At 52.7% G+C, this 27,717-nt stretch overlaps 6 protein-coding genes across 6 annotated transcripts; 4 read left to right on the top strand and 2 right to left on the bottom strand.

Annotated features, from left to right (window-relative positions):
• Window positions 1-4,624: 4,624 nt before the first annotated feature.
• VOLCADRAFT_33957 (uncharacterized protein) lies at window positions 4,625-6,598 on the bottom strand (the record flags this gene model as incomplete). Its single annotated transcript, XM_002955871.1, has 2 exons — window positions 4,625-4,941; window positions 6,457-6,598. Coding segments are annotated over 2 exons (459 nt in total), but the record flags the coding sequence as incomplete, so codon positions are not given.
• A 40-nt stretch (window positions 6,599-6,638) lies between these two features.
• Window positions 6,639-7,061, top strand: VOLCADRAFT_96833 (uncharacterized protein; the record flags this gene model as incomplete). The annotated part of the gene is made up of 1 exon (XM_002955808.1): window positions 6,639-7,061. The coding sequence occupies one exon, from the start codon at window positions 6,639-6,641 to the stop codon at window positions 7,059-7,061; it is 423 nt and encodes a 140-aa protein (XP_002955854.1).
• A 1,971-nt stretch (window positions 7,062-9,032) lies between these two features.
• Window positions 9,033-9,404, top strand: VOLCADRAFT_96834 (uncharacterized protein; the record flags this gene model as incomplete). The annotated part of the gene is made up of 1 exon (XM_002955809.1): window positions 9,033-9,404. The coding sequence occupies one exon, from the start codon at window positions 9,033-9,035 to the stop codon at window positions 9,402-9,404; it is 372 nt and encodes a 123-aa protein (XP_002955855.1).
• A 6,639-nt stretch (window positions 9,405-16,043) lies between these two features.
• VOLCADRAFT_96835 (uncharacterized protein) lies at window positions 16,044-18,004 on the top strand (the record flags this gene model as incomplete). Its single annotated transcript, XM_002955810.1, has 4 exons — window positions 16,044-16,161; window positions 16,811-17,021; window positions 17,055-17,235; window positions 17,915-18,004. The coding sequence occupies 4 exons, from the start codon at window positions 16,044-16,046 to the stop codon at window positions 18,002-18,004; spliced, it is 600 nt and encodes a 199-aa protein (XP_002955856.1).
• A 449-nt stretch (window positions 18,005-18,453) lies between these two features.
• Window positions 18,454-22,321, top strand: VOLCADRAFT_96836 (uncharacterized protein; the record flags this gene model as incomplete). The annotated part of the gene is made up of 4 exons (XM_002955811.1): window positions 18,454-18,515; window positions 20,022-20,080; window positions 20,980-21,431; window positions 21,917-22,321. 4 exons carry the CDS (start codon window positions 18,454-18,456, stop codon window positions 22,319-22,321), a joined length of 978 nt encoding a protein of 325 aa, XP_002955857.1.
• Window positions 22,322-24,332: 2,011 nt separating this feature from the next.
• Window positions 24,333-26,646, bottom strand: VOLCADRAFT_96837 (uncharacterized protein; the record flags this gene model as incomplete). The annotated part of the gene is made up of 3 exons (XM_002955872.1): window positions 24,333-25,566; window positions 25,925-26,022; window positions 26,275-26,646. The coding sequence occupies 3 exons, from the start codon at window positions 26,644-26,646 to the stop codon at window positions 24,333-24,335; spliced, it is 1,704 nt and encodes a 567-aa protein (XP_002955918.1).
• Between the last annotated feature and the right edge of the window lie 1,071 nt (window positions 26,647-27,717).

Raw genomic sequence — 27,717 nt, forward strand, 5'->3', positions numbered from 1 at the left:
CCCATCACGCTGCAGCTGCTGCTCGATCCGCCGCCACTTGCTCAGGCGTCCGGTTGGCTCGCGCCTGCACCTTTCTGGTTGCATCCGCACTGGACAGCTGGGGTGTCGGGGGGGAAGCTGTGGCTTGAGTCCGGCCTGTCAAGCTCAGAAGCCACGAGCCTCCACCTGCAACTGTACCTAACCGCCGACGTCCTGCATGATGTCAGGAAGAGGATTACTAGTCTACAGCCCATGCAGGAGATGGAGCAACATCACGGGCATCAGTCTCAACCAGGACTCCTTACCGGAAGCAGAATTGTCCATAGAAATGGCCGGTCAGACTGATGTCGCGACAGGTTATCCTCCTATCCTCAAGGAATGCAGTTGAGGGCCAATGGAACACAGTACATTGATACAATATGGATGTATGTTGCGCAGCACCGCTGTTTTGTAGAATTTTTTCCTGAATCCGTATGATAAATTTTATCCTGGATCCGTTTGACAAAATTGATAAATGCACTCGAGGGCCAATGGCACACATTACTTCTATACAATAACTGTGCTGCACAGCATCGCTGGTTGATAGAATGTATTCTGAATCCGTATGATTCTATAGAATTTCTGCGACTGTATTTATCCCGGGGAATGTTGCGGTGTGCGCGACTTCACGTCATTTCGTGGCGGAGCCGTTGTAGTCTAGTTTTCCACTGCAAGTCCTGTCCCACAGTGGAACTACATGGATATACCCACAGCCACGCCCAGGCGTACCTGGTTATCCTAATATTTTGTGATAAACGTTTAACCTTGCAAGTTCAAGTCGAACAACACAACTACGCGCGTCTGTTGTTCGTTACCCACCACCGCACCCAGTCGTCCCCATGGCCTGATGGCCCAGTATCCGTGTGTCCCCGCCCACATGTTCAAGGTTCACATGCACGCGTCCACGCTTCATGCACACGCCCATGTTACATCCTCATGTCCCGCGTCCACGCGTCCACGCGTCCACGCTACATCCACGTGTGGCTACATCCACGGTGCCACGGTCCCATGTGCCCACGTGCCCACACGCTCACGCGTCCATGTGCCCTTGCATCCTCGCGTCCTCACGTCCTGGTGTCCTCGCGTCCTCGCATCCTCGCGTGCAACTCGCGTGCGACCCGTGATTTGAACCCGCGACCTGTCGTCCTCGCGTCCTCGCGTTTCGGTGTGCAACTCGAAATTCGCGGAGTGCGACTCGAACCCGCGACCTCTGATTGTGAAGAGGGGGCGCGCTAACGGAAAACGCAAAGCTCCGGAACCATCCAATCGAGCGCGACTTTCCAATGAGCTCCGGACGCGAGCCGGTCACAGACGCGACGAGGCGCGGTCCCTGCGGTCCCGAGGGTGCCGTAGCTCTCGTCCGGGTCCGGACACGTTCGGGTGCATCCGGACGTTCGAGTGCATCCGGATTGCAAATGCTTGCGTATTGCAAATGCTTGCATATGCAATATCCTTACATACATATTGCATATTGCCCATGCTTGCATATGCAATATCCTTGCATATTGTGCATGCTTGCATATCGGGTGCCGGCGGACCGGGCGCCGTACACGCTCGTCCAGCTGGGCGACCTAAGTGGGACGCGCGCGGGGACGCGACCTGTTCGACCTGGCAACTCGCAGATTTTGGTCGGCTCGCGCGACATTTCATTAGAGGACCTTTGTATGGAACTTTTTCGGGTCGCTCGAGCGTCGCAGGAGCAGTGGCGACGCACTTTGTGGAGTGATGCACGTCCATGGAGTCCAGGAATTAACTTTGCGCGAGCAGCCACTCTGTATGGCCAAGTAGCAATCCAATTTCCATTCTTCGTAAAGAATCGGGAGAGTAACGCTACAGGAGCGTCCATACAATAATAGGACAAGGGGCTCCGCACGTCAAAGTAGACTTTGACGTGGTGGCGTTAGTGGAACCAAAACTAACTCCAGAAAAGCTTTACGAAATTCATCAAGAATACGGTGAACCCAAAGATAAGAACAAGCGGAACCTTGCGGAACCTAACGCAATCGATCAACGCAGCGATCACTCATGAAAACACCAAGAGATGCAATGGAGGCTCACTCTAGGAACCAGGATTCCAAGGATAAAGAGGTTCGGCAGGTCAACTCTTCGGGTCAAGTCGCATGTCGCACGAAGTGCATTTTCCACAGGACAACATATTACAAGTGACCGATTATCTCCGACACTGTCACATTGACATGCGCCGCACGGTGGTGGCCTGGTGGGGCTGCGGGACCTCCGCGGGACCCCCGCGGTGGGTGGTGGGGGCGCCACCCTGCGGCAGCATCACTCCTGGGCCTGCCCCGTGGCCCTGGGCACGGTGGGCCAAGTTCAATTGCAGATGGTTGCTCGGGTGAGCCGAGCAAAGCTCTGGCTGATGCAAGCGCCACCCCCTTGGAGGGCTGTGTGTAGGTTGTGGTAGTGTGTCCTGAGGTGCCTGTGTAGGCGACTTTCCCCGAGTCCTGCTTTATAATTTTCTGGTGCAGTTGTGATGCGTCGCTGTTGCCCCCTGTTTGGTAGTGGTGTCCCGCTGGGTGTCTCTGCATTTTTGGGTGTTCTCCTGGCGGGCTGTAGCTACTGTTCACTTTCGGGCATTGTGATGCGGGGATGCATTGTACTGACCTTGCACGGGGTCCACTGTAACCTTCATTCATTCAGTGTATGTGAAGAAGTGCATGAATTCTCGGTCTTAGAGGGCATTGCGTTATGTGTGTAGTGTAGGGTGTGCAGGATTTCACACGCAGCACAAGTCGCGCCCTGCCAGGGATTCACACAGCAGCCCCGGCCCATCATCAGATCACACGCAGCACAAGTCGCGCCCTGCCAGGGATTCACACAGCAGCCCCGGCCCATCATCAGCCTATGACAGCTGCCGCCACTTCAAGGCGATTTGCTTTGTGTGCTCGTGAGGCAGGGAGCTCTGACCAGCTGCCGCTGCTTCTGATGGGGTGTTACACTGTGGGCGGCTCGTCCCGAGAGAGGACAAGCACCGGGGGCTATGACCGGGCCGAAACACAGGGGCGGGCGGGCGCGTGGCTCTACGTCCGTCTGTTCCGCCGCGCTCGCCTCACCCCCTCACTCACGCCAACCGGGGCGCTGTCCCAGCCCCTGGCTAGGCAACACAGCGGACACAGAAGACTGCGAACCGAACTAAGCGAAAGCCGCACGAGAGGCGCCACACTTCTGCCTTCTGTGATTGCGCTAAACATGTACCCGTTTGGTACCTGCTGAGGCTTTGCTGCTTGACCATTCACGCTCTCCTCGCACGTGGGTTTGTGACCTTCACAGCTGCTCCTCTATCTGTTACCGCAATCGTGCTCGCTGCCATCGAAGCGGTTACCTTTCGCTAGTACCCATACTTGCGTGAAACACTCTTATATCAACCGAGTCTAATACAATGACCTACAAGGAATTTGACAAAGTGTCCTGCTCTCATCCAAAGTCAGACCTGTGCCTAAACGCGAACGTAAAGGCACAATTCTTTGTCAATATGTTCTTCGTTAAACATCTCACTTATCACACTCGTAGAAATTGCGAGTACTTGAGTTTTTGGTGCTTATGTGAGCTCGAATGGGCTGGGGACCGGAAGGCACATAAATTAGGTCCCTCGCCGGTCCCACGGTCGTACATTCCGGGTCCCCTGGCCCTAGATATGCCCTACATATTGCGCATGCTTGCATATTGCGCATGCTTGCATATTCCAAATGCTTGCATATTGCAAATGCTTGCATATTGCATATGCATGCAGATCGCATATGCTTGCAGATTGCATATGCTTGCATATTGCATATGCTTGCAGATCGCATATGCTTGCAGATTGCATATATGGCGCAGATCGCATATGCTTGCAGACTGCATCTCTTTGCAGAACGCATATTTTTTTAAATGTTACAGAGTGGGAGGCTTCTGGGCCGCTTTATCACATTGTCAGTTCTAGATCATTTATCACCTTATAGCACCATCCACCACTACCACACTGTACTTCGCCATACGAACTGTAAGTCCAAGGCGGCGGATCCAGCCTTCAGGGACCCCTCCTCATCCATTCACCCGAACACCCGAAGAGACGGAGGATTCGTCAATCGCCACCAATCTAGCGTGCGAATCTGGTCCATCAACTGTGACCTCAACTCCACATTTCAGCAGCTAGCCATAATCTCGCGCTCCCGACTAATTCGGGGGTCTCCCCAGGAATCGAACCCAAGACCTTAAACCGCTAATTGCAGTAGTGTCAACCCAGACCAGAACGCATATGCTTGCAGATCGCATTTGCTTGCAGACTGCATCTGCTTGCAAATCGCATATGCTTGCAAATGGCATATGCTTGTAGATCGCATATGCTTGCAGACTGCATATGCTTGCAGACTGCATATGCTTGCAGATCGCATATGCTTGCAGATCGCATATGCTTGCAGACCGCATATGCTTGCAGATCACATATGCTTGCAGATCGCATATGGCATATGCTTGCAGATCACATATGCTTGCAGATCGCATATGCTTGCAGATCGCATATGCTTGCAGACAGCATATGCTTGCAGATCACATATGTTTGCAGACAGCATATGCTTGCAGATTGCATATGGCATATGCTTGCATATCGCATACGGCATATGCTTGCAGATCGCATATGCTTGCAGACGGCATAGGCTTGTAGATCGCATATGGCATATGCTTGCAGATCGCATATGGCATATGCTTGCAGATCGCATATGGCATATGCTTGCAGGTCGCATATGCTTGCAGGTCGCATATGTTTGCAGATCGCATATGCTTGCAGATCGCATATGGCATATTTGCAGATCACATATGCTTGCAGATCGCATATGGCATATTTGCAGATCACATATGCTTGCAGATCGCATATGCTTGCAGATCGCATATGCTTGCAGATCGCATATGCTTGCAGATCGCATATGGCATATGCTTGCAGATCGCATATCCTTGCATATTGCATATTGCCCATGCTTGCATATGCAATAACCTTGCATATTGCGCATGTTTGCATATTGCACATGCTTGCATATTGCGCATGCTTGCATATTCCAAATGCTTGCATATTGCAAATGCTTGCAGATCGCATATGCATGCAGATTGCATATGCTTGCAGATTGCATATATGGCGCAGATCGCATATGCTTGCAGACTGCATCTGCTTGCAGACGCATCTGCTTGCAGATCGCATATGCTTGCAGATTGCATATGCTTGCAGATCGCATATGCTTGCAGATCGCTATATGCTTGCAGATCGCATATGCTTGCAGACTGCATATGCTTGGAGATCGCATATGCTTGCAGATCGCATTTGCTTGCAGATTGCATATGCTTGCAGACGCATATGCTTGCAGATCGCATATGCTTGTAGATCGCATATGCTTGCAGATTGCATATGCTTGCAAATCGCATATGCTTGCAAATGGCATATGCTTGTAGATCGCATATGCTTGCAGACTGCATATGCTTGCAGACTGCATATGCTTGCAGGTAGCATATGCTTGCAGAATCGCATATGCTTGCAGACAGCATATGCTTGCAGACTGCATATGCTTGCAGGTAGCATATGCTTGCAGAATCGCATATGCTTGCAGACAGCATATGCTTGCAGATTGCACATACTTGCAGACAGCATATGCTTGCAGATCGCATATGCTTGCAGATCGCATATGCTTGCAGATCGCATATGGCATATGCTTGCAGATCGCATATGGCATATGCTTGCAGGTCGCATATGCTTGCAGATCGCATATTTTGTAATGTAATGTTACAGAGTGGGAGGCTTCTGGGCCGCTTTATCACATTGTCAGTTCTACGATTTATCATCTTATAGCACCGTCCACCACTACCACACTATACTTCGCCATACGAACTGTAAGTCCAAGGCGGCGGGTCCAGCCGTCTAGGACCCCTCCTCATCCATTCACCCGAACAACCGAAGAGACGGAGGGCTCGGCAATCGCCACCAATCTAGCGTGCGAATCTGGTCCATCAACTGCGACCTCAACTCCACATCTCAGCAGCTAGCCATGATCTCGCGCTCCCGACTAATTCGGGGGTCTCCCCAGGAATCGAACCCAGGACCTTAAACCGCGAATCGCAGTAGTGTCGCATATGCTTATAGATCGCATATGCTTATAGATCACAGCACAGCATAGCATAGCATAGCATAGCGCAGCATAGCATAGCATAGCATAGCATAGCATAGCATAGCATAGCATAGCATAGCATAGCATAGCATAGCATAGCATAGCATAGCATAGCATAGCATAGCATAGCATAGCATAGCATAGCATAACATAGCGCAGCATAGCATAGCATAGCATAGCATAGCGCAGCATAGTATAGCATAGCATAGCGCAGCATAGCGTAGCATAGCATAGCATAGCATAGCATATCGCATATGCTTGCAGATTGCAGATCGCCTATGCTTGCAGACCGCATAACGCATATGCTTGCAGATCGCATATCGCATATGCTTGCATATCGCATATGCTTGCAGATCGCATATGCTTGCATTTGGCATATGCTTGCAGATCGCATATGGCATATGCTTGCAGATCGCATATGCTCGCAGATCGCATATGGCACATGCTTGCAGACTGTGTATGCTTGCATAATGCAGATGCATGCGCATATGTATAACATATCGCACATATCGTATATTGCATATCGCATATTGCATATTGCATATCGCATATTGCATATTGCATATCGCATATCGCATATCGCATATTGCATATTGCATATCGCATATTGCATATCGCATATCCCATATCGCTGCATATGGCATATCGCATATTGCATATTGCATATCGCATATTGCATATCGCATATCGCATATTGCATATCGCATATTGCATATTGCATATTGCATATTGCATATTGCATATCGCATATCGCATATCCCATATCGCTGCATATGGCATATCGCATATCACATACCGCATATCGCACATCGCAAATTGCATATCGCTGCATATCGCATATCGCTGCATATCGCTCCATATTGCATATCGCATATACATATATGCATATATGCACATATATGAAACATAAAACATAATCGGGGTAGGGATCGAACCGGCGACCTTCCGTTCTTTTCGGCGCTGTCTTAAGCGCGTACGGCACGCTCCCGACCCGGAATTTCCAATACGCTCCGGACGCACGCACGCACGCACGCACGCACGGACACGCGAACTCGGGATAGGCCTCCGCTCATAACATACTAGAGCGCGCTGTTCGCGCGAGTGGGCCGTAGCTCCTGTGCTGGCTGACTGATCCGTCTGCGCATTGTGGCATATGCTTGCAGATCGTATCTGGCATATGCTTGCAGATGGCATATGCTTGCAGATCGCATATCCTTGCAGATCGCATATGCTTGCAGATCGCATATGCTTGCACATCGAATGTGGCATATGCTTGCAGATCGCATCTGGCATATGCTTGCAGATCGCATATGCTTGCACATCGAATGTGGCATATGCTTGCAGATCGCATCTGGCATATGCTTGCAGATGGCATATGCTTGCAGATCGCATATTCTTGCAGATCGCATATGCTTGCAGATCGTATATGCTTGCAGATCGCATATGCTTGCAGAACCGAAGAACGGCGCTGTATGAAACGCGTACGGCATTCACTCCGGCGCGGAATCGAAGCACACGGCGAAGCGGCCACAGCGCGCAGCGAACTGCAGGTTAAATCGCGCGTCGAATTACGCAATTACGAAGTATGAAATAGGAATAACGCAGAAAACACTTTCGCGGTCGCATTAAGAGAAAAAAAAAGTAAAAAAAAATCGCAAACATCCCGCCGAGGGTCGAACTGACGACTTGGTGGACAGACGGAGGGACAGACGGACGGAGAGACAGACGGACAGCCGCCCAGCCTAAGGCCTCCGCTAGACTACTACGTAGTCCCTACGGCTACGGACAGCCGCCCAGCCTAAGGCCTCCGCTAGACTACTACGTAGTCGCTACGGCTACGTAGTCGCTACGGCTACAGACGGAGGGACAGAGGACTCCGCTAGACTACTACGTAGTCGCTACGGCTACAGACGGAGGGACAGAGGACGGACGGACAGACTAGAGCGCGCTGTTCGCGCGAGTGGGCCGTAGCTCCGTGTGTGCGTTGTACGGCGGTTAAGGGCGTACGTATACGGCGTGTATGACACACGCGCATTTCGTAGGAATATGAAGCTTGCGGAGCCTAGCACGCAAATGTAGTCTGTCGGGCAGTGTGCAGCACTCGCGCGGGAATCGAACCCCACCTCCGGGTCGGCACGTGCAGCTGCGTGCCGTGCAGCATCCTGCTGGCGCTGCAACACCCGCAACTCAGGAGGGGCTGCGGCACGCTGTGCAGCTTTCTGCCGTCGCCATTTAGCCCGTAATTCCGCAGCAGAAGGTTCAGCAGCCTCTTGCTGCTCCTCCACCGGCGTATCGACAGCAGCAACCGCTTGCTGGCCCTCTGCGGACCCCCTTGAATTAGCTGGCGCGGCTGTCTGCTGTGATGCAGCATGCTGCCGCTGCTGAGGTGCTTGGTCAGTGCACAAATCACTAAACGGACGTGTTCTCCCACAACGGAACCCGTCTGCAAGCGAACCGAGCCGAAGCCGCTTCGAAGGAGGCCGATCTGCCATAAAGACCTAACGATTTAACGAGGCGAACACGAGGCGAACACGTGCGAGGTGGACACGTATACTAATTGAGCCGTTAAGAATATCAGCTCGTCAACGGCAGAGAAGGCGAAAGAAGCGAAAAGAAAGAGCAAAAAACTCGAAAGTATTTCGGCACAGTGACAAGGGGAATTGCGAGAAGCATCAAAGCTTAAAAGTGCAGAACGGTGCTGTATGAAGCGCGTACGGCATTCATTCCGACGCGGAAGCGCGTTTTGAGGCGTGCATCAAATTATGCGGTAAAGCGCGCGTTGAATTCCGCGGCTAATTGTACATTGAATTGTGCATCGAATTGCGCATTTAGAGCTGTGTGAATCGTGCTGTATGAAGCGCGTACGGCATTCATATGAAGCGCGCATCGAATTATGCGCTAAAGTGCGCGTCGAATTCCGCGGCTAATTGTACGTCGAATTGTTTAGAGCTGTGCGAATCGCGCTGTATGAAGCGTGTACCGACGCGGAAGCGCGTTTTGAAGCGCGCATCGAATTGTGCAACAAAGCGCGCGTTGAATCCCGCGGCTGATTGTACGTTGAATTGCATAGCGAATTGCGCGTTTAGAGGTATGCGAATCGCGCTGTATGAAGCGTGTACGGCATTCATTCCGACGCGGAAGCGCGGTTTGAAACGCGCATCAAATTATGCGGTAAAGCGCGCGTTGAATTCCGCGGCTAATTGTACATTGAATTGTGCATCGAATTGCGCATCTAGAGCTGTGTGAATCGTGCTGTATGAAGCGCGTACGGCATTCATATGAAGCGCGCATCGAATTATGCGCCAAAGTGCGCGTCGAATTCCGCGGCTACTTGTACGTTGAATTGCGCGTCGAATTGCGTGTTTAGAGCTGTGCGAATCGCGCCGTATGAAGCGCGTACGGCATTCATTCCGACGCGGAAGCGCGTTTTGAAGCGCGCATCGAATTGTGGTCCTATATGTTTATATGTGCATATGGAGCATATGAAACATAGCATATGAAGCATACGAAGAAACATAGCATATGAAGCATACGAAGGAAAAAAAAAAGCGCGCATCGAATTGTGGTCCTATATGTTTATATGTGCATATGAAGCATATGAAACATAGCATATGAAGCATACGAAGAAACATAGCATATGAAGCATACGAAGAAACATAGCATATGAAGCATACGAAGAAAAAAAAAAGCGCAAAAAAAAGACGCGCGCGCGCCGGGGATTGAACCGGCGCGAGGTGGACAGATGGACAGACGGACGGCGAATCGGCCTAAGGCCTCCGTTAAACCGTTAAACTACTACGTAGTCGCTATTAGACTACTACGTAGTCGCTACGGCTATGAGCTACGGCGATTCAGAGATGCCTTCCCTCCGCTTCGCTCTTCGCTGCGCTACGAGAAGCTACGGTGACAGATCAGCCACCACCACCACCACAGCATGCGAAATTTAGTCCATCAACTAGACCTCATCTCCACACCTCAGCAGCGTTAGTAAACCTAGACCTCCCGAACAATGTCGGGGGTCTGACCAGGATACGAACCCAGAACTTTCATATACACAAAAACGCCACCAGACTAGACCAAAATTTGCTTAGTTTCGCTACCGGGACCCGAACCCGGGTCTCGAGAGTGAAAATCTCATATCATAACCGCCTAGACTATAGCGAAGAAGATAGTATCAAATTCGGCACACAAATTGATATGTCCCCTCCGTATAGTGTGAGTTTGCTGAGCTGCAGGGTTCGATTTGTGAGTGTGTATGTTGTGCTCGGCTTCTGTAGCTTCAACTTGGCAATGGGTTTTGGCCCTCCGGTAGCTCTGTTTTTGTGGGGGACAATGTCTGGCTTGCTTATTAGGCCCTCACCTGCATCGGTATTTTTGCCGTGTTGGAGCCCTATCCGTTTTAAATGAATCCGATTGCCATGGTGTTAGTTTTATGTAATGTTATGTAATGTAATGTTACAGAGTGGGAGGCTTCTGGGCCGCTTTATCACATTGTCAGTTCTACGATTTATCATCTTATAGCACCGTCCACCACTACCACACTATACTTCGCCATACGAACTGTAAGTCCAAGGCGGCGGGTCCAGCCGTCTAGGACCCCTCCTCATCCATTCACCCGAACAACCGAAGAGACGGAGGGTTCGGCAATCGCCACCAATCTAGCGTGCGAATCTGGTCCATCAACTGCGACCTCAACTCCACATCTCAGCAGCTAGCCATAATCTCGCGCTCCCGACTAATTCGGGGGTCTCCCCAGGAATCGAACCCAGGACCTTAAACCGCGAATCGCAGTAGTGTCAACCCAGACCAGACCCCAGTTTTATATAATTTTGCTATACCTGGTATTGAGCTAAGGCCGCCTGTCTGTCTATCCGTTTACCTGTCAATTAGGCTAGCTGGATGGCGCGTACGGGCTAGGGTTCGTTGCATTGCCAGGTAACCACTCGTCGTACCGTCATATGGAGTACGGCCTGCAGAAAGGCAATTTGCTGCGCACACAGTTCTGACGAGTGTCATTCCTTTGCCGTGGGCATATGCGTGGGTGGCGTAGGTAGACACCCGCGTACCCCCCAGGCTGGCGCTGGGCAGCATCCTTTCTTTCAGGATTTCCCTCCCACACGACACAGTACTATTTAGATGGTGTAGCCTTCCGTCGTAGCCACATGCGTGGCTTTTAGGCGTTGTAGTATTGCCCTTGGGCCTTCGGCTCGTATGGGTAGTTTTACAGGTATGGGGTCACGCACCCCCCGACCATGTAACACACACACACACACACACGCACACACACACATGCACACACACACACGCACACACACACACACACACACACACACACGCACACGCACACACACACACACACACACATGCGGCATACGTGCGGCCTTGATGCCACAAGCAGGCAAAAGGAACACGACGGTGAGGAGCATGCTACATCCTACCTTGCCTCACCAATGGAAAAGGATTCTCGAGGCGGTGACACAGATCATCTCAACAGTCAGCAGGATGGAGACAAGATACAACAGAGCGGAGCCTTACAAGAAACCCAGAAACACGGCGGACGCAAGGACTTAGAAATTGCCGGAACGAATCAATAATGACGCATGCATGCAATGCAAGCGCAAAAAATTAAACCGGAGCGTTGCTCTGATTTAGGTTAACAATCTCTTGCCACTTAATGAAGGGCTAACCAGGTGCGCTTCTGTCTTTTTCTATCTGGCCCTGCCTGTAAAGCATTCATTACGCGATCGGAATGTTACGCGCGTGCGAACTGGGACCCGGCACTCCGACCTCAGCTGATGGCGCAACTGATCACGGACAGATACACTGGCGGACGGACGGGCAAAGGGGCGGATAGATCAACTACGGATAAAAAGACGGGTGGAGAAAACACCCCGCAATCTTGCCATGTTCGACGGCAAAAATAATTGTCCGCGTTACCTGCGCATAACCTATCCCGGCTTCTTTGCGCCCAGGCATAGAGGTTTGGTAGCCCGCTGTAACAACAACAACAGAATCATACGGCATGCAGGTATTATTAACAATCCCGCTCCGGTATCCAGGTAGATTCGTGATAGTCTCCGTATTAACTACCAGCGCGTGCGTACGGCATATGGCCGTTCAATTTTCAGCACTCACGCATGTGTGTCAGAGAGTGTGCGTGTGTGTATGAGAGTGTGTGTGTGTGTGTGTGCCGACACCCCTGCTGAGTCCCTATTGGACCCCATTTCCCAATCGGTCCTTCACGTACATCCACGCGAGTGGTTCTCGGAGTACGGCAAACGAATTTTGTCACAGCGGATCTCAAAGAATACGCGATACAAGCCAAATAGTCCTAGATCCGCCTGTCGACAGGCCTGACGTGGCCTTAACTCAAGACGCGCACCTTCGCAACCTTACCAGTCCAAATCAGGCAACAATTAATAAGATATGTTTTTTAATGAATAATAAGCAAGTGCCTGACGCATTTTAGAGAGTTGGGAAGTGAGCTAGTAGCACTCCACCTGCCTGCGCTTGCAGGTATGTATGTATATGTGTATGTGTGTAATCATGATCTGAGCCGCGATAAGGAAAATGCCGATGGTGGTACACAAAAACGAATAACGTTACCGTAGCGAGCTCCGAATAGTCACCGACGACGTGTTGGACTTTTTCCAGTATAAAACTGTAGCGTAGCTTAAAGCTTTCCAAAACAGGATCGTGATATCAAAAGCCCATATAGGGGCTGTCCCATACAAACGTCGGCTAGACATGATGTTGGAATCTACAAATCTTTAGGGCATCCATGCGCCTTAACCACAGAGGCACAAAGCAGCCGGCCACCCCGCCTCGTATGCTCGCGTGTGATTGCCCACCCTGCCGCCGAGGGCATTGGCTGCTTGATTGCGGGGCCCACACGGCCCACAGGTACACCCGCACGCATTCACTGGAAAAAAGATGTAAAAGGATCCCGCTAAGCAACGCATCCGTCGCTGCCAATCCAAGCAGAGCATCATGTAGAAGTCAGCAACTCGGCAGAAATAAAAGTCATAAAACACGGTTTCTGCAGCAATACCCAGTTCGTCTTGGTCCAAAAGCAAACTCCAACTCGCCCACTCTTCTTTCTGCCGATGCGCATCACGATATGACTGTACGGCGACACACAAGGACCAACTTGCCGTGAGCATGCTAACTTCGATGCAGACTCATCACAAAATCGAAGCCGCCACCGCCGCCGCTGCTGCCGCCAAGCTGTCGATCACTTACCGGTGGCCTTAATCACGCTGGTACGTATTGTGCTGGTAAGCATGCGAGCGCAAGGGGACACGAGAGTGCCATCCAAGTGTCACCCTCCCCCCAGCTCAGCAAACTACCCCTGAACCACTACTTCACAGCTATGAGCACGTAAATCCTGGTTCATAGTAAGGTACGGTGCCGCCAACCCCATATCTGCCCGCAGACCTGCGTGCGGTGCTTGCGACTGAGTCACGTATGGAGTGCTCTGTCGTGCATCCCTACAAGCCAGTCAATATTTATATGTTTCTGCTGGATAACTGAGATCACATTTGCGTGTACATGGGGCTACACACGCTCTCGTTCGCCTGGGTCTCGCGGGTATGGACACACACACACACACACACACACACACATACACACACACACACACATGTCCGGAAGGTCTGCCAGCAACAGCAGGCACATCCTGCGCCGCCTTTTCCTTTACTGTATGACGCATTTCTTAGGAGTCCTCTCATTTAACATCTCTCACATTTTAGCATTCAGGGTGCCGTACGGTGCGGCGCCGTATGCAAGGCAAAGAGCTTGCTCTCTTGACGCAGCTGACGCAGTAGCAGTTGTAGCTGCTGGAGAAGGAATACCGTCTGATTCGCTGTAGCTATAACACCAACTACAGATACTCAGCTACAGCTACATATGCCACCGGAGGTTGCCTGGCCGCTGGTTGTTGTTATTGTTGTTGTTGTTGTTGCTAAGAGCCTGCACGAAGGCCGCACGGCCCACTTTGGAGGTTGCAGGCAAAGTAAGAGAGGGCAATAGGGGGGGACACGAACGATTTAGAGGGACGGCAGACAGGTAGATGGACAGAGAGACACAAACGGATAGACGGACATACATACGAACATACATATATACATACCGAAGGACGGACAGATGCAAGAAGTGGTTAGATAGGGCAGACGTTTAGGAACCCGAACGAACAAGTGGGACAGCGGAGCCTCCCCAGCAGCTCCTGATGCATGGTTTTTTGCATCGCAACACAGTCATGTTCGTTTGCATCACATGTATAAACCTTGTCAGTAAGGCGTCGAACATGCATGCTTGCGATATGCATGCGAATGTGGTTCTGAGCACGGCATTAGGGTTTGGTTAGCACGCCGCCACCCCCACCGCCACCACCGGCAAGACAAGCCGAATAACCATTATAATGATAACCCCTAAACCCATCCTGTCTCCTACGTCGCCCTCAGCCCATTCAGGGCCTTTCCCAAGTGCCCTGGCCACATGCCGATAGATCTGCAAGATCTGGGAGCTCTTTCCAGTCTACACAATACTCATCAGTCTCATAACCTGATCAAAAGCCCCAGGTCGCCCAGGAGCTGCCACCAACCCTGCCAACTGCCAACTGCCAACTGCCAACCTACCGTGAGCCGCCTCCCGCAGCCTCTGCACCACCTTCTGGCGTTTTTCTGGGTCTCTAAGCTTCTCCAGACCCACACAGGGCAGCTTGAGCGCTTGGCCAGCCAGAGACGCCAAGGTCGGCGCGGCGGTGGCCAGGGCAGGCGGTGGCAGTAGCGGCGCCGCCGCTGCGGCGGCAAGTGTGCCATCGCCACCGCTACTGGCCGCCGGAGACCTCGAGGCATCACAATCTGCCCAGCTTTCCACTGATAGTTAACAAGGCAGAGTAGAGAGGAAGGAATAGAATGAGAGTAATTTAGAACGTAAGGGAGTAGGATAGGATAGGACAACGTGGCGCGGACACAGTCGGAGGGTAGGTGAGCGGCATCATTTCAGGCATATAAACAAGCATATCGGCGCAGACCTTTGTCGCCCTGGGCTGAGTCCTAGATTCAATCACGGACTTGCAGGTTCAGCCCAGATCTTATTTTAGATGTTGGCTTAATGGCTTAGGTCATGGCTGTGACTGCAGGGCACGGGCCTAGCTACGCATGCTCAGGGGCTAAGCTACGCGTGCTTTAATAGGACACAGTCGGCTAAACTTATAGCGGGTAGATAGATCACCGGCGTGGTACGATTTCAGGCTAAGCCAAGCAATGGTCTGGTCTGGTTGATGCTTGGTTAGGTGAACTGCTTTATTTCTCGACAAGCCAGCCTAGCTAGGGCTTCGATTTGCCTTACATTACAGGCTAACCTAGAGCACAGACTCAGCTAGGGCACACAGTGCTAATCCAGCCATGCGCTTTATGCCATCGGAGCACCAAGAACTGGTCAGTCCGGTTCATCGTCTATAGCGCCGCGTTTAAAAAGCCCAGAAGCCCACCACCCTGCCGCCGTACCCGCTCTGAGCCGGCCAACCCCGTTGGCGGCGTTTTGCAGCCGCTGCTCACAGCGCCGTGCCACCTGTCGCCCTGGATCAATCAAATCCAAAAGTGGATCCAAGATCTGATCCAGATGAGCAAAATCCAGCGCTTGCTGACCCTTTTCCCGACCGCCGCCGCCGTCGCCGCCGTCACCGCCCTCGCCACCCTCGCCGCCGCCGTCACTTCCCGTGTCGCCTTCGGTTTCGCTTTCACTCCCACTACCGTCGCCACTGCCACCGTCACGGCCACCGCCACCGCCACCGACGCGGTTGTACTCGCCCATCCCTTCCTGGGCTGGAAGCGCCTCAATGCTTTCGAAGAGGCGCATTCTGGACACGCAGCCCGGAACAGAATGCGTGGGCTTTCGGGTGAGCGGCAGCATTTGCGATTCATTGGCTCCGGTGTTACTGTTGCTGCTGCTGCCGTTGCTGCTGCGGAACACGCCGTAGCAGCTCTGACGCGACGTGGAGGTGCGCGGTAGGACCGGCGCGGAAGTACGCTCGACTACATGCATATGCGTGCCGTCGCCGTCATCCTCCACCATGGGGTCCAAACTCCATAGAGACGTGGCCCGACGAACGCCTTTGCCGTACCTTCCGGTTGCGCGTCCTTCACCCAGAACCCACGGCGGGGCTTGCGATGACGACGGGCTGCTGGAGGCGTTGGCGTCGCCTTGGCTTTCCACATTGCGGTGCTGTGTCCCGAGGCTGACAGATCGCACTAGCAAGGTGCTGCTGCCGCCGCCGCTGCAGCGGAAGCTCCGACCGCTTAGCCCGTATGGGAGCGTAGCAGTGGCGGCGGCGGAGGTTGGCGCGTCTTCATCTACACCGGCATCTGGCAGCGGGATTCCGCACAGCGCGACTTGGGACGCGCTGCTAGTGGCACGGGGCTCTCCGCCGTCGACGGCAGCAGAACGCCACAGCTCATCATCATCATCGAAACTGCGGTAATACAGTTGCTGTGGTTGCGGTGACGGCTGTTGTTGTTGGTGGTGGTGAGGATGTTGTTGCTGTTGCTGTTGCTCATTGGGACGAAATGGGTGCGCGCTTGAGTTTGGATGGGCGGCGGGCCCTGCGCTGCCCTGCCGTTGCCGACGCTCCGCTGTGTGCGGCGGCGTAGCTAGCACCGCAGTGGCGCCGCCGCTGCCGCCGCCAGACGCTATCGGCGCTGCCTCTCGGGTGTTCGCCATGCGGAAGCGTGCGCTTGCATTGCTGGGCACTGCAGCAGCGGCCGAGGACGACGGCGTCGCCGGGCTGCCGCCCCCGGAGCTGCTGCCACCTCCTGATGTGAGGAAGGTTCCAGAAGTACCTGCCAGGACGGACGCAGACAGGTGACCGCGACGGACACCCAAGGTGCTTTGCAGCGCTAGCGGCGAGGCGGGCGGTGCGGACAAGTGTGGGAATGACTGCGGTGGCGGCTGGTTGGACGTGGGATTTTGCGAGGATAGGGGAAGGGGGCTTGGGGCTGCTCCAGGGTGGCTAATCTTGGGGAGTGCCGGCGGCGACGTGAGGGCAGCAGTGACGGCGCTTGAGTTCGTACTGGAGGTCCGTATAAGTGGCGGCCGGCGGGGCGGCGGAGGCGCCTCCGGTGGCGTCGGGCAGTACGGAGGTTCCGGAGCAATGCTGCTGCAAATGCTGCCGTCGACACTTGTACTGGGAGCGTGCTGGTGCTGTTGGTGTGGAGTTGTGGCGACCAGCGGGGCCCCGCTTGCGGAAATAGATGAAGTCGGGCGGGAATTGTCAGGGAAGGCTGCGAATGGGGCTCCGTTGAATCCGCGGAGGGTTCTGGGGAATTGGAGGCCATGAAGGTCCACAGTTGCGCGAGCCTGCTTGCAACATGGGTGTGCGCACCAGTTGGCGTGGACGAGGTGCTGTGAGCCGAGTAATTTAGTTTAGCGTACAAGTTTAAGTGTTGGAAAAATATTTATTCGTAAAATCCTTCATAATATATTGATAGCATATTATAAAATGAAGTATCGACGTCTTCCCGAACAAAACTAGGCAGGTCACACATTGCACATGAATGCTTGCGTCCGATGTGACTTACCACATCTTCACCTTGCTCTTCTTCAGGCACAATAAATCCAATTGTGCGACTACTTGTGGAACGGCCTCGCATCATCCCAAGCCGCGGCGCAGGGTGGTCCGTTGAGTTGTCACCTGTTGATTGCACATGACCCACATTCCGCGGACCGGATATGCTATGCCTCTGACGCATGACCAGGACGCCTTAAGATATTTTGATGAGCGTAATATTCGCGGTTATCTGCGTTGTAGGTTCCTGTTCGTTTCTGATGAGCCGGCACAGTCCTGAACCTCGCGAACTACAGTCCAGAAAGACAGCCGTAGAAGCCTACTAGTCCGTTGAATGGGCTGGGAGAAATCCTCAATAGGTACATGAACCGGTACACAAAGGGTAGGCTGGCTTGCCTGCGAGCCAGGCATGAGAGGAACAGTTTGCAGGACTCAGTCTTGCAAGCGTGGAAATAGTTTGAATTAAATTCAATAAGTTCTTATTCAATCTAGTTACCACAGCATACCTTCGCGGAAGGCATAACCCAACATGGCTCGAACATGTCGAACAACATTCCCAGGGCCGAGCCTACCTTGAGTTTTGCTACTTTATCCAATATATGCCCAACACAACTTTAGGGCCCAGCGTTGATCGTGTCGATAGCCTCGGAGCAGACTCCTTCGTTGTCCCTGTGCAACAACCGTCATGGTTAACGTTAAATATCAGTTCACCAAGAAACATGCTGTAATATGAGTGCGAGCTGTGTGATGACAGATTTCAAACAAAGCACTAGGTCGGCGGTACAAGTAAGGTAGGACACCGGTCAAGTGATGCTCGAGATGCAGGCCAGCGAGCAGGTCATGAGGCTTACGCTACTAGCATATCACAATAATTAAGCAGTATGCATATCTTATCACACTATTTGCAGAAGGTGTTACGCCTGTCTCTGCGTACCTTCTGAACGTGATGCAGTCAAGGAAAAGCCAATCGAAATATTTAACTTTGATGATATGTAACTAACTTGTATTATTTCTTGCCTGGCTTCAGACTGAGCTGCTTGCCCGTCGAGAGGTGGTTTCCGGTACATGTACGAGGCCCAAACAACGCTTCTTCCTTTGGTAATCGCAATATGTATTCATACTTGCATCTTGTAGCTTATCATGAGATATTAACGTATATATTCGTAGCAACATTATGCGCCTTTCACATGTCGGCCTTGGCCTGTAGCATGTAGCCCGCCTGCACGGGTCGCAAGAATTAAGCACATAATTATTAGCATAACCATTAGCTATGCGCAGCCCTCTCCAGTGGTATCGATGACGTACATGGTCTGCATTGTCGTGCAGAATGGCAAACCCGTGAATTTCTTGGGATTGTAGTCATTAGAACAGTCAACAACTGGTACCTTATCATCCTCGAAGCCCCTTGCCTTCAATCCTGCAAGACCCTACACCCTCCACAGCATCTCTGCAGGCTTCTCTCCGGCAACCAGGGCTTCAAGACCCTGCATCAATCTCCACTGGGACTGTTTCGCGTCCAAACAAGAGCCTCCCCACACCTTGACATCCCACGTGGCACATATACACTGTTCTCAGACTGTTTGTTACGTACAGGGTCGCTGCGGCGGTGGCGGCGGCGGCAAGTGCAACCCAGCCTGAGAGCCACACCGCGCGATAAGGCGCAAGGCATGGCTTGGTTGGCCTTACGTCTCCATAAACCCCTAGGAGAAACCCGTGCCTTTAGCCAGTTGACTCCTGCTGTGCTGCCTGCGCAGTGCTGCGTCGGGCTAGGAGCTTTATTGCAAGTTCACATTATTCTTTTATCACGTTTTTAATCACGTTCATAAGGTTGATGCACATATGTCGAAGGCTCCCGCAGGCTCCTGTTTTTCCAAGGGGAGGGCTTGGTTGCGCTCCAGCCGAGCGTTTCATGCACTGTTTCCGATGTGTTGAATACGCTTCGACTTCTCGAAGCGAAGTTTGACTGTAGAGATAGGCAAGTTGTTGCGAAGGAGCTACCGTGGTGCGTGGAAGTAGGGCGCATGCATGCATGTGCCGGACCACAGTACGGCAGAGGGACGCCAAGCTCGTACCTGGGTGACTCAGGCGCATTGGTTCCTTTAGCTGCCGTTGTTTTGACTATTATTACCAAGAGGTGTGTCCCGCTGCTAGGACAGTGTCCTCTACTTTTCCCCGCACCCACCCACGGGTCAGTATCTTACTAATTGTCCTACATTATTGGTCTAATCTTGGAGTACCCGTCTATGTGCGTTCTCTCGTCAATCGCCTGTGCCTCGTAGTACCCCCCACCCACCCAGGGCAATCCCGGGGGTTGCCACAATGCAGCGGTTCCTGGTTTTGTCCCTGCGGGCCTCGGGTGGGTCGCCCGTGCGCTTGAGGTCCTAGGATTCGGTGCAACACAGGTAACTGTCATTACTATCGGCCACTAGTGCAACTTTCACAACGGGTTGGTAGTGGGAGGGGGTTTCACAGCCGTGTTGTTTTGCTGCCAAATTGTGCTGGCGGTTGGCGGCTTAGCTATTGTAACGCAACACGGCAGGACTGAGCAATAAATCCGTTTCGCATATGGCACTGAGCAGCTCACAAGTTTACAGCACTCCCTTCGGCGCCATTCATTTTCTCCGCGCTTGCAGTATCCCGAGGAGGATTGCCAAGTAGTAATGGAGCCCTGATCCGCCCTGATCTGAACACAAGTCCTCGTACAGTTTCGTACTGCAGCATTTTAGCAAACTGCCAACATCCATGCATCAGTTTTCATCTTTGTTTCTAGTTTGGAGAAGAAAGGATGCTTAGCGGTTAAAGTTACGCCTGCCAGGACAGCACCAGCATTCTGTTAAGATACGAGCTGCCAGGGTCACACTTCCTGGCAGCCTTTGCAAATTGTTATAGTTCATGCAACAAAAGCTACGTGACTGAACCCTTGCGAGGGCCAATATACCTTTATTCAGCATTACGTCAAGGACGATCAAGCTCAATTGGCCATCAAACAATTTAAAAGGCGTAAATAATTTCAACATCAAAATTGGTGTTTGGGGGACGCAACACTAGAACCAGTTGCCGGCAGCGATTAAGCTATGGAGCGCAGTTTCGGAGCGGTTCCGCTCACCGACGCACACGTTGCAGAAACTTGGACGGGAGCTAATATCAGCGCTTCACCAGTTGTTGATTTGGATGCGATCAATGGCATCAGCGTCAACACCCACCACGGTCGCGGGATTGCGAATCCATGTCCATTACATTCCTTCCCCGACGCAGGAGGGACACCGGTGGCCCTGAGCTCCCTCCCAGAAGAGCCTGGATCTACTGATACTGCTGAAATCCCAGCTCTCACTGCTGTAGATGGAGTCCCAGCCTCTGCCGCTGGCCCGGCGGGGCTGGTGGCTGCTTGCTCGATGGCCATGGAGCGATACGCGCCTCCGTCTTCTGCGCCGTCTGACCCGAACGACCCGTCGGCTGGCCAGCAGCATCCGGATCAGCAGCAGTATCCTTATCCTGATGAGCGGCAGCTCCTAGAGGAGCTGCTGGGCTATATGTCGTACCGGAACGGTACAGGCAGTACACCTGTTGATGAAACATCAAACTCAGAGGAGGAGGAGGAGGAGGAGGAGGAGGCGAAGGTATCTGGATCTGCCGATGTGGAAGTGGATTTGAACACGGAGGCGAAGGAGTCTGGGGCTGGTGCGTCAGAGGAGGAGAAGTCAGGCGGGGTAAGGTAGCAAAGCAGGGGCCCATGCAGATTTGGTCAACAGAATTCCGGCCAACGGATTTGGTCAACAGGATTCCGGCCAACAGATTTAGCCAAGATAGGGGGGCATTGTGGGCGCGGCAGCCTCGAAACTCCGAATGCTATGCGGCACTGATGGTCCAATGGCACGGATGGACTAAGTTCCGATCGATCTTAGACCGAATCCGGATTTGGATCTGAATGATTCGATATTTCGGATTGTCCTGCAGCTGCCGCCTGCCGTCCACATGGCTTTCTGAGAGGTGTTTAAAAAATTACGAATCCGCTGCTAAATTAAGGAAACCGCACCATAATGTTGTTTATTCACAAAATTGATGTCGCTTGGGTCGGGAATTTTACCCACATCATGACTCGGCCACCGGTCTTTGTGGAGATCTGAGTGAAAAGGATGATCCTTGATATGTACATAATTGCACCGGACAATATGAATCGTACCTGCCACCGCAGGGGGTGTCGGAGCTGGCACTGTCACCGTCAGGATCGCAGCCTCCGCTGCCGCCGGCTCAGCGACCTTACCCATGGCGCAGCGGTGCCGTACAGCAGCCGCCGCCGCGGCGTCGCAAGCGACGGACATATATTCCAGAGGAGGCGGATCCAGGGGATGGAGCAGCGGCCGCGGCGACTCCGCCGCCACCGCTACAACTGGCGGCGTATGCCGAAGTGCCGTTGCCGCCGCCGCCATCGTTGCCGTACCCTGCTACGGCCGCCGCCGCTACGGCAGCGGACGCCCAACTACACGCCCACCTAGAGCGGGTTGCGGACTCCCTGATCAAGCGCCGCTGCACTGTGCCCATCGACGATCCGTTGGTGGCGTTGTACGGCAGCGTGAACCGGGATGCCGTACAACTCTGACGCGAGGGTCTAGATTGGCAATGTCTAGGTTTCGAGGGCAGGTTGGAAGAGGATCTGCGTGGCTGTACGACGTTTTCCGCTTTTCGGTTGTTATTATTGACGCAAAAGGACTGAGGTTGAAAATAGTTTCCAAATTTTTCCTCAGATTTTTCCTTGTCTGGGCTCTTTAACTGCTATGTTGGTTCATTGGCTTAGAGGAAGAGGGGTCTCGGAGGCCCCAGGAAAGCGGCATGGATGCGCTGGAAGCACTGGATGCGGCATGGAAGCACTGGATGCGTACGTTTCCGATGTTCCTTATAACCAATCAAAACTTACGCCGAAGGTTCCCGACAGCATCTCCGACTTACCTGAAGACCAGTATGCATGTATCTGATGCACCACATGCCTCAATTTGAGAAATGCATGGCTCGAGAGATGATGCACTTTTGATTATTGCTGCTGCTATCTCCGTGTCACCTCGTTGGCCATGACCCTGCTGTATGCGAAACGACTCGGATAGGGGGCCGCAACACCGATTATCGTTGTTTGGTTTCGGTTGGGGGTTGGGGATTTGTTGAGGTTTTGTTTGTTGATTTCGGTTAGAAGTTGTAGTAGTAGGTAGCAATGACGGCCAGAGCTCCCGATGCACTCCTATCCGCCCCATGATGGCGTCATTGAAATAATATGCGCGCTTTGCGTTCCGGTGTGATATAGAGGTCTTAACCATAAACTCAGGATGTATTTTTTTGTGGCAAATTTTGGCAATATTTGCACACAACGCAGCAGGCTACGCGACGCTCGTCGACTTCAGGTATCGTCAGGACAGAAGGGAAATGGTAAATAAACTATTACCGTGAAGTCCCAAATCTTTTTTGCTGAGCGCCGAAACTTCGCCTGCCGAAGGTATTCTTTAACCAGGTAGCTTTCCTGTCCAAATTGCAAAGCCTGCCCTGGAGCTGCCTTTTCATCTAACTTTCGTACATATCTGTCGTACCTACCTGCCCTACCTGCCCTAAAAACACCATTTTCTCCACCACCAGCCAACAAACGGGGTCTACTGTCCATACATGCGTACAATGTTGCCGTACAATTATATCATAGATTTATATCTATTATTAGAATTACTATCTGCCCGGCATTGACCCGAAACCCGTAATGCGCTTTTCACAGAGTCCCTCTCTAGGACCACTTGACGGTGATGTCAAGTGGCTGAATGTGGCCCCCCACAGCCGCCAATCCTCTTCCCGTACAGTATCGTACAGGCCGTTGCCCCCCTCCCCAGCTTATGCACACAGCGCCATCAACGAGCATCAACGTGATCTCCCTAAGACGCCACGCGCTGGCAGTATATGTGCTTTTTAGCATCATCTAATCCACGAGTTCGAGAGAACGCAAACCAAATTCAGATGCCTACAAATTCCCTACAGATCCCTACGTTCCCTACAGCTTGCTTATTACCTCATCCACATGGTGATGCTGACTAGGATGCCACCATCAAGCCTCGCCACGACATCACATTATGACCTCCCCTTTTTATAACATGTCCGTCTATACATTATCCTCCGCTAAATGAATACAAAGCCGCCTTCAGTGCCCCCTACTACCGGCCCGTACACAAATTTGCGCAATCTGTTATGTAAACTTGAAATTATTTCAGTGCAAGTGATCTCATTTCAACCGACTGATCCCGTGAATAATGAGTTCGTTGGCCGTTGCAATCCAATCGGTTGAAAACTTGGAATCGGTTGCAGCCAAATGACGCATGGCCCGAGTACGCATGTCTTTTACCGAATAACTGTCCAGTACGCATGACTCATCGACATACCAATGGCTCGAGCATGTACGAATAGTTCCAGGATAGATAATTCGTACAATGTACGAACGTGGGAAGTGTGTGCGCGCGCTAACTGACAACGAGAAGCATGAATACGAATCGTTTCAGCGTACAAAATCATCCGACAGGAGTAGCTCCAGTACGACTGAATGCACGACATAGCGCTCAACGGCTCAACCGAGCTATCTAACGGACACCTTACGACACACGCACTCGCGGCGGCAGCAGCGTCACCTTTCCTTGTACGACATCCTCCACCAGCCGTCGTGCTACATCCGCCCCTACCGCCGCCACGACGTCCACAAAGCCGGCGGCGGCGGCGGCGGCGTCCAGATTACCATCACCGGCACCAACAGCCCCGATGGCGCGCTTCGAATGACCAACCTCAACAGGTATGCTCCGAAATTCGCTACCGCCGCCGCCGCCGCCGCCGCCGTCAGCACGCTCCACGCCCTCCCTCCCCTCCGCCCGGCTAGGACCAGCAGCGCCTTGCCGCGACTGGTCCTCGGCGGCAGCGCCGCTGCGCTCCGAAACCGGCCAATGAGCATTCGCTAGCCGCTCCATCCACGCCCCACGCAGGTACGGCACGTCGTACTTGGTCTGCGCCGCCGCGATGCGTTCTCGCAATGGATCCAGGTCGACATCCAGTCTCAGGGGCAGCACGGCACGCAGCGCGGGTGGCCAAGGGGGCAGCCCGAACGTCTCCCGTGCCAGCGACACAGCCGCCGCGGCGACGTGCGACGGTGCCGCGGCGCAACACGCGGGACACAGTAGCGACAGGTGGAGCAGGAAACCCGCCAAGTGCAGTGCCCCCGACGTCGACGCCGACGTCGATGCCGACGCCGACGCCGTACCGGAATCCAGCGCCGTCTCGGCGGCGTCGGCAGCCCAGATGCCGCGTAGGAAGTGGCGGGCAGTGGGCGCCGCCAAAAGTACGGGACGTGTGGTACGGCAGCGGCACTGGCGGCACGGCAGCGGCGGCACCGGCGGCTGCGACAGCTGCTGGCCTACGTTTACAGTCTGTAGTGAACCTGGCGATGGCCTTCCGAAGACGCACTCCAACACCAAGCCGGTCATTCGCTCGACGTCTTCGGAGCTGTACACGTCCGCGCATAGGTGGGCGGCCGCCGATGCGGATGATGGCAGTCGCTGGTGTGATGACGGATCTGACGGATCTGCAACCGGCGACTCTGTTGCTGCCGTCGCCCCGATCGCCGTCGCCGTCGCCGTCAGCTGCATGGCCGTGGTCACCGCCGCCGTGTCTGCATGTATGTCAAGACTGCAGCAGGGGCTGTCCTGCAAGCGTGGCGCTCCGAAACCTGAGCAGCACGTGTCCTTCGGAGCAGCGCCCGCTTGGTCCTCCATGCGATGAGTGAGCAACTGTTGGCCTTGCACCGTCGCTCTCAGACAGCTGATGCCCACCAATTGTAACCTGCGGAAAATTTATTATGTAAAGTTTATATGGGCGAAGGTTAAAGACGGCAGAGGCAATAAATCTTTCGTCTCCCTGATGTGAGACCAGGAGAGAATTCGTAATTGTATGACATGTTGGTCCAAATTTGGATCCAAAGTGGATTGCAAATGCTATGGAACCGGTGTGGTTGCTATGCAAACCCTATGTGGATCCTATTTTGATGCGGTTAAATTTGCTTCAATAAAGAAAACCATTGGTGCGGGAGCGAGATGAGCAGGTTTTGATTCTGGAAATGTTGCGCCAGATTTTGTAAACCTGGATCCTGGTCTTCCTGAATCCATTGTGGGGTATGCAATTGAAAAAAAACGGAACTTACATTTGGACACTGGTGGGCGGCACTGCAGCTAGGAAGGCGTCCATGATGCGTACGGCAAAGAAGATGGCGGCGCCGTCGAGGCTCCAAGCGTACGAGACCTTTCAGGCCAGAAAGTGTTTGGTTGGGGTCAGCGGCAAGCGATATGCAGGGTGTACGGCATGAAATGTACGACCCGCGGCAGGTCAATGTATTCTGTCCTGTGTCATGTCAGTGTTTGAGCTTATTGTACGAAAACTGTATTTAAACAGAGTCTAAACAAGATCCAAGATGTTGGCCGCTTTTCGCCTAGTAGAAAGTTTTGGGTTTTTTCCGTGATGACAGCGTGTAAGGTAGTCGTACAACTGCCGTACCTGAACCAGCCACTCCACGAGCATCACGCGCCGCCCCTCTACCATGTGTTCGTTGAACGTAAGCGATGGGTCGGTCGTTGCCGCGGAAGATGACTGGATCATCAAGGCGGTCCGCACGACATGCTGCCAGAACGTTTTTGGCCTGGCAACGCCTTTTGCTAGCGCATCCATGGCCACGTCCGCCACTTTTGGCCAGTTGCGATGACAGAAAGCTTTGAAAGCTGCCTCTTTGAGGTTAAGCAGCGTCGTGCATGTGGAAAGCGCGGTGCAGAGGCTCGCAGTGTCGGACGCAAGCCCGAGGCATGTCACCTGAATCTCTACAGGAAGCTCCAAAAAGCGAAATAATGAATTTAACTTGGGAAAAGTTGTCATGTGGGCTCGTCAGCTTAACCAGGCGCTGCGACCCACAAAATTGGTCTGCTCGATATGCACCAGCGGACGAAAAAGACTGGAGACAACTGAAAATTGGAAATTGCTGCTTGCTTGACAGGTAGAGCTTCGAGCTTACACTGAAATGGGATTTGCTGCAGGCGCGAAGCACAACGCAGTAAAATGGATAGCGGTATTCCAGGACTACCAAAAGGCGGGCGCATATGCAGCATGAGAATTACAAAACGACCAGCACGTGCTAAAGCTTATTTTGTTAATGCTGATTGGAGATTTTATACGACGAGTTGTCGACGTAAATCGATGCATGCACACTATTGAATTTCGCACAGCAAAACTGAGGCACTGCGAAAAAAACAACTTACAGACGCACAAGGCGAGTGAAGCAAAGGCCCGTGATATTGCAAGTAGGCTTTCACAGTTCTGTTTGGGTTGCATGCGTTTGTGATGCTTGCATGGCAACCTGCGACATGCCAGTAGAGCACCAACGGCCAACCGCCGATTGTACGGCAAATTGTCCTTTAAGCATAACCAGCCGCTGACCAGATCAGAATTGCTTCTTTTGCCAAACCAGGAGTGACGCAAGAGTGGCGCAATGCGAAAGCGTAGGGAAAGAAGCGAGGGGATCTGGGGAAAAACCGCACGTTATGCTTTGCATGGATAGAGATTTTCTAACCCTGTTTGAACTGTCAAGCTCCATTTCAAACAAGCTATATAACTTTGTCAGCAGAGAAACGTATTAACCCAACGCCCAGCATGCCCTGGCACAATTTCATAACCTTTCAGTGGCGACAATGATGCACATCCTGTTCCCATGGAGTAACAGATCTTTCTGAATGAGTTCTTTTGCTCGCCTCTTGCAGTTGCTGGGAGCAAATTGCTGGTAAACAAAATCGACTCGTCAACCGTTACCCCGCACGACGAGGGATGAGCAGGTATAGGTCGTCTGCCTCTTCATGGCGTGCACCAAATCGGTAACAGGAGCGCGTCGTTGCATGGAATGCATGTCGTGCACAGGAAAGCCGTCACGCGTGCGTCAGCTGGTTCATGGCCATA

The sequence above is a fragment of the Volvox carteri genome (assembly GCF_000143455.1).
Source record: "Volvox carteri f. nagariensis unplaced genomic scaffold VOLCAscaffold_55, whole genome shotgun sequence".
Taxonomy (NCBI): Eukaryota; Viridiplantae; Chlorophyta; class Chlorophyceae; order Chlamydomonadales; family Volvocaceae; genus Volvox; species Volvox carteri.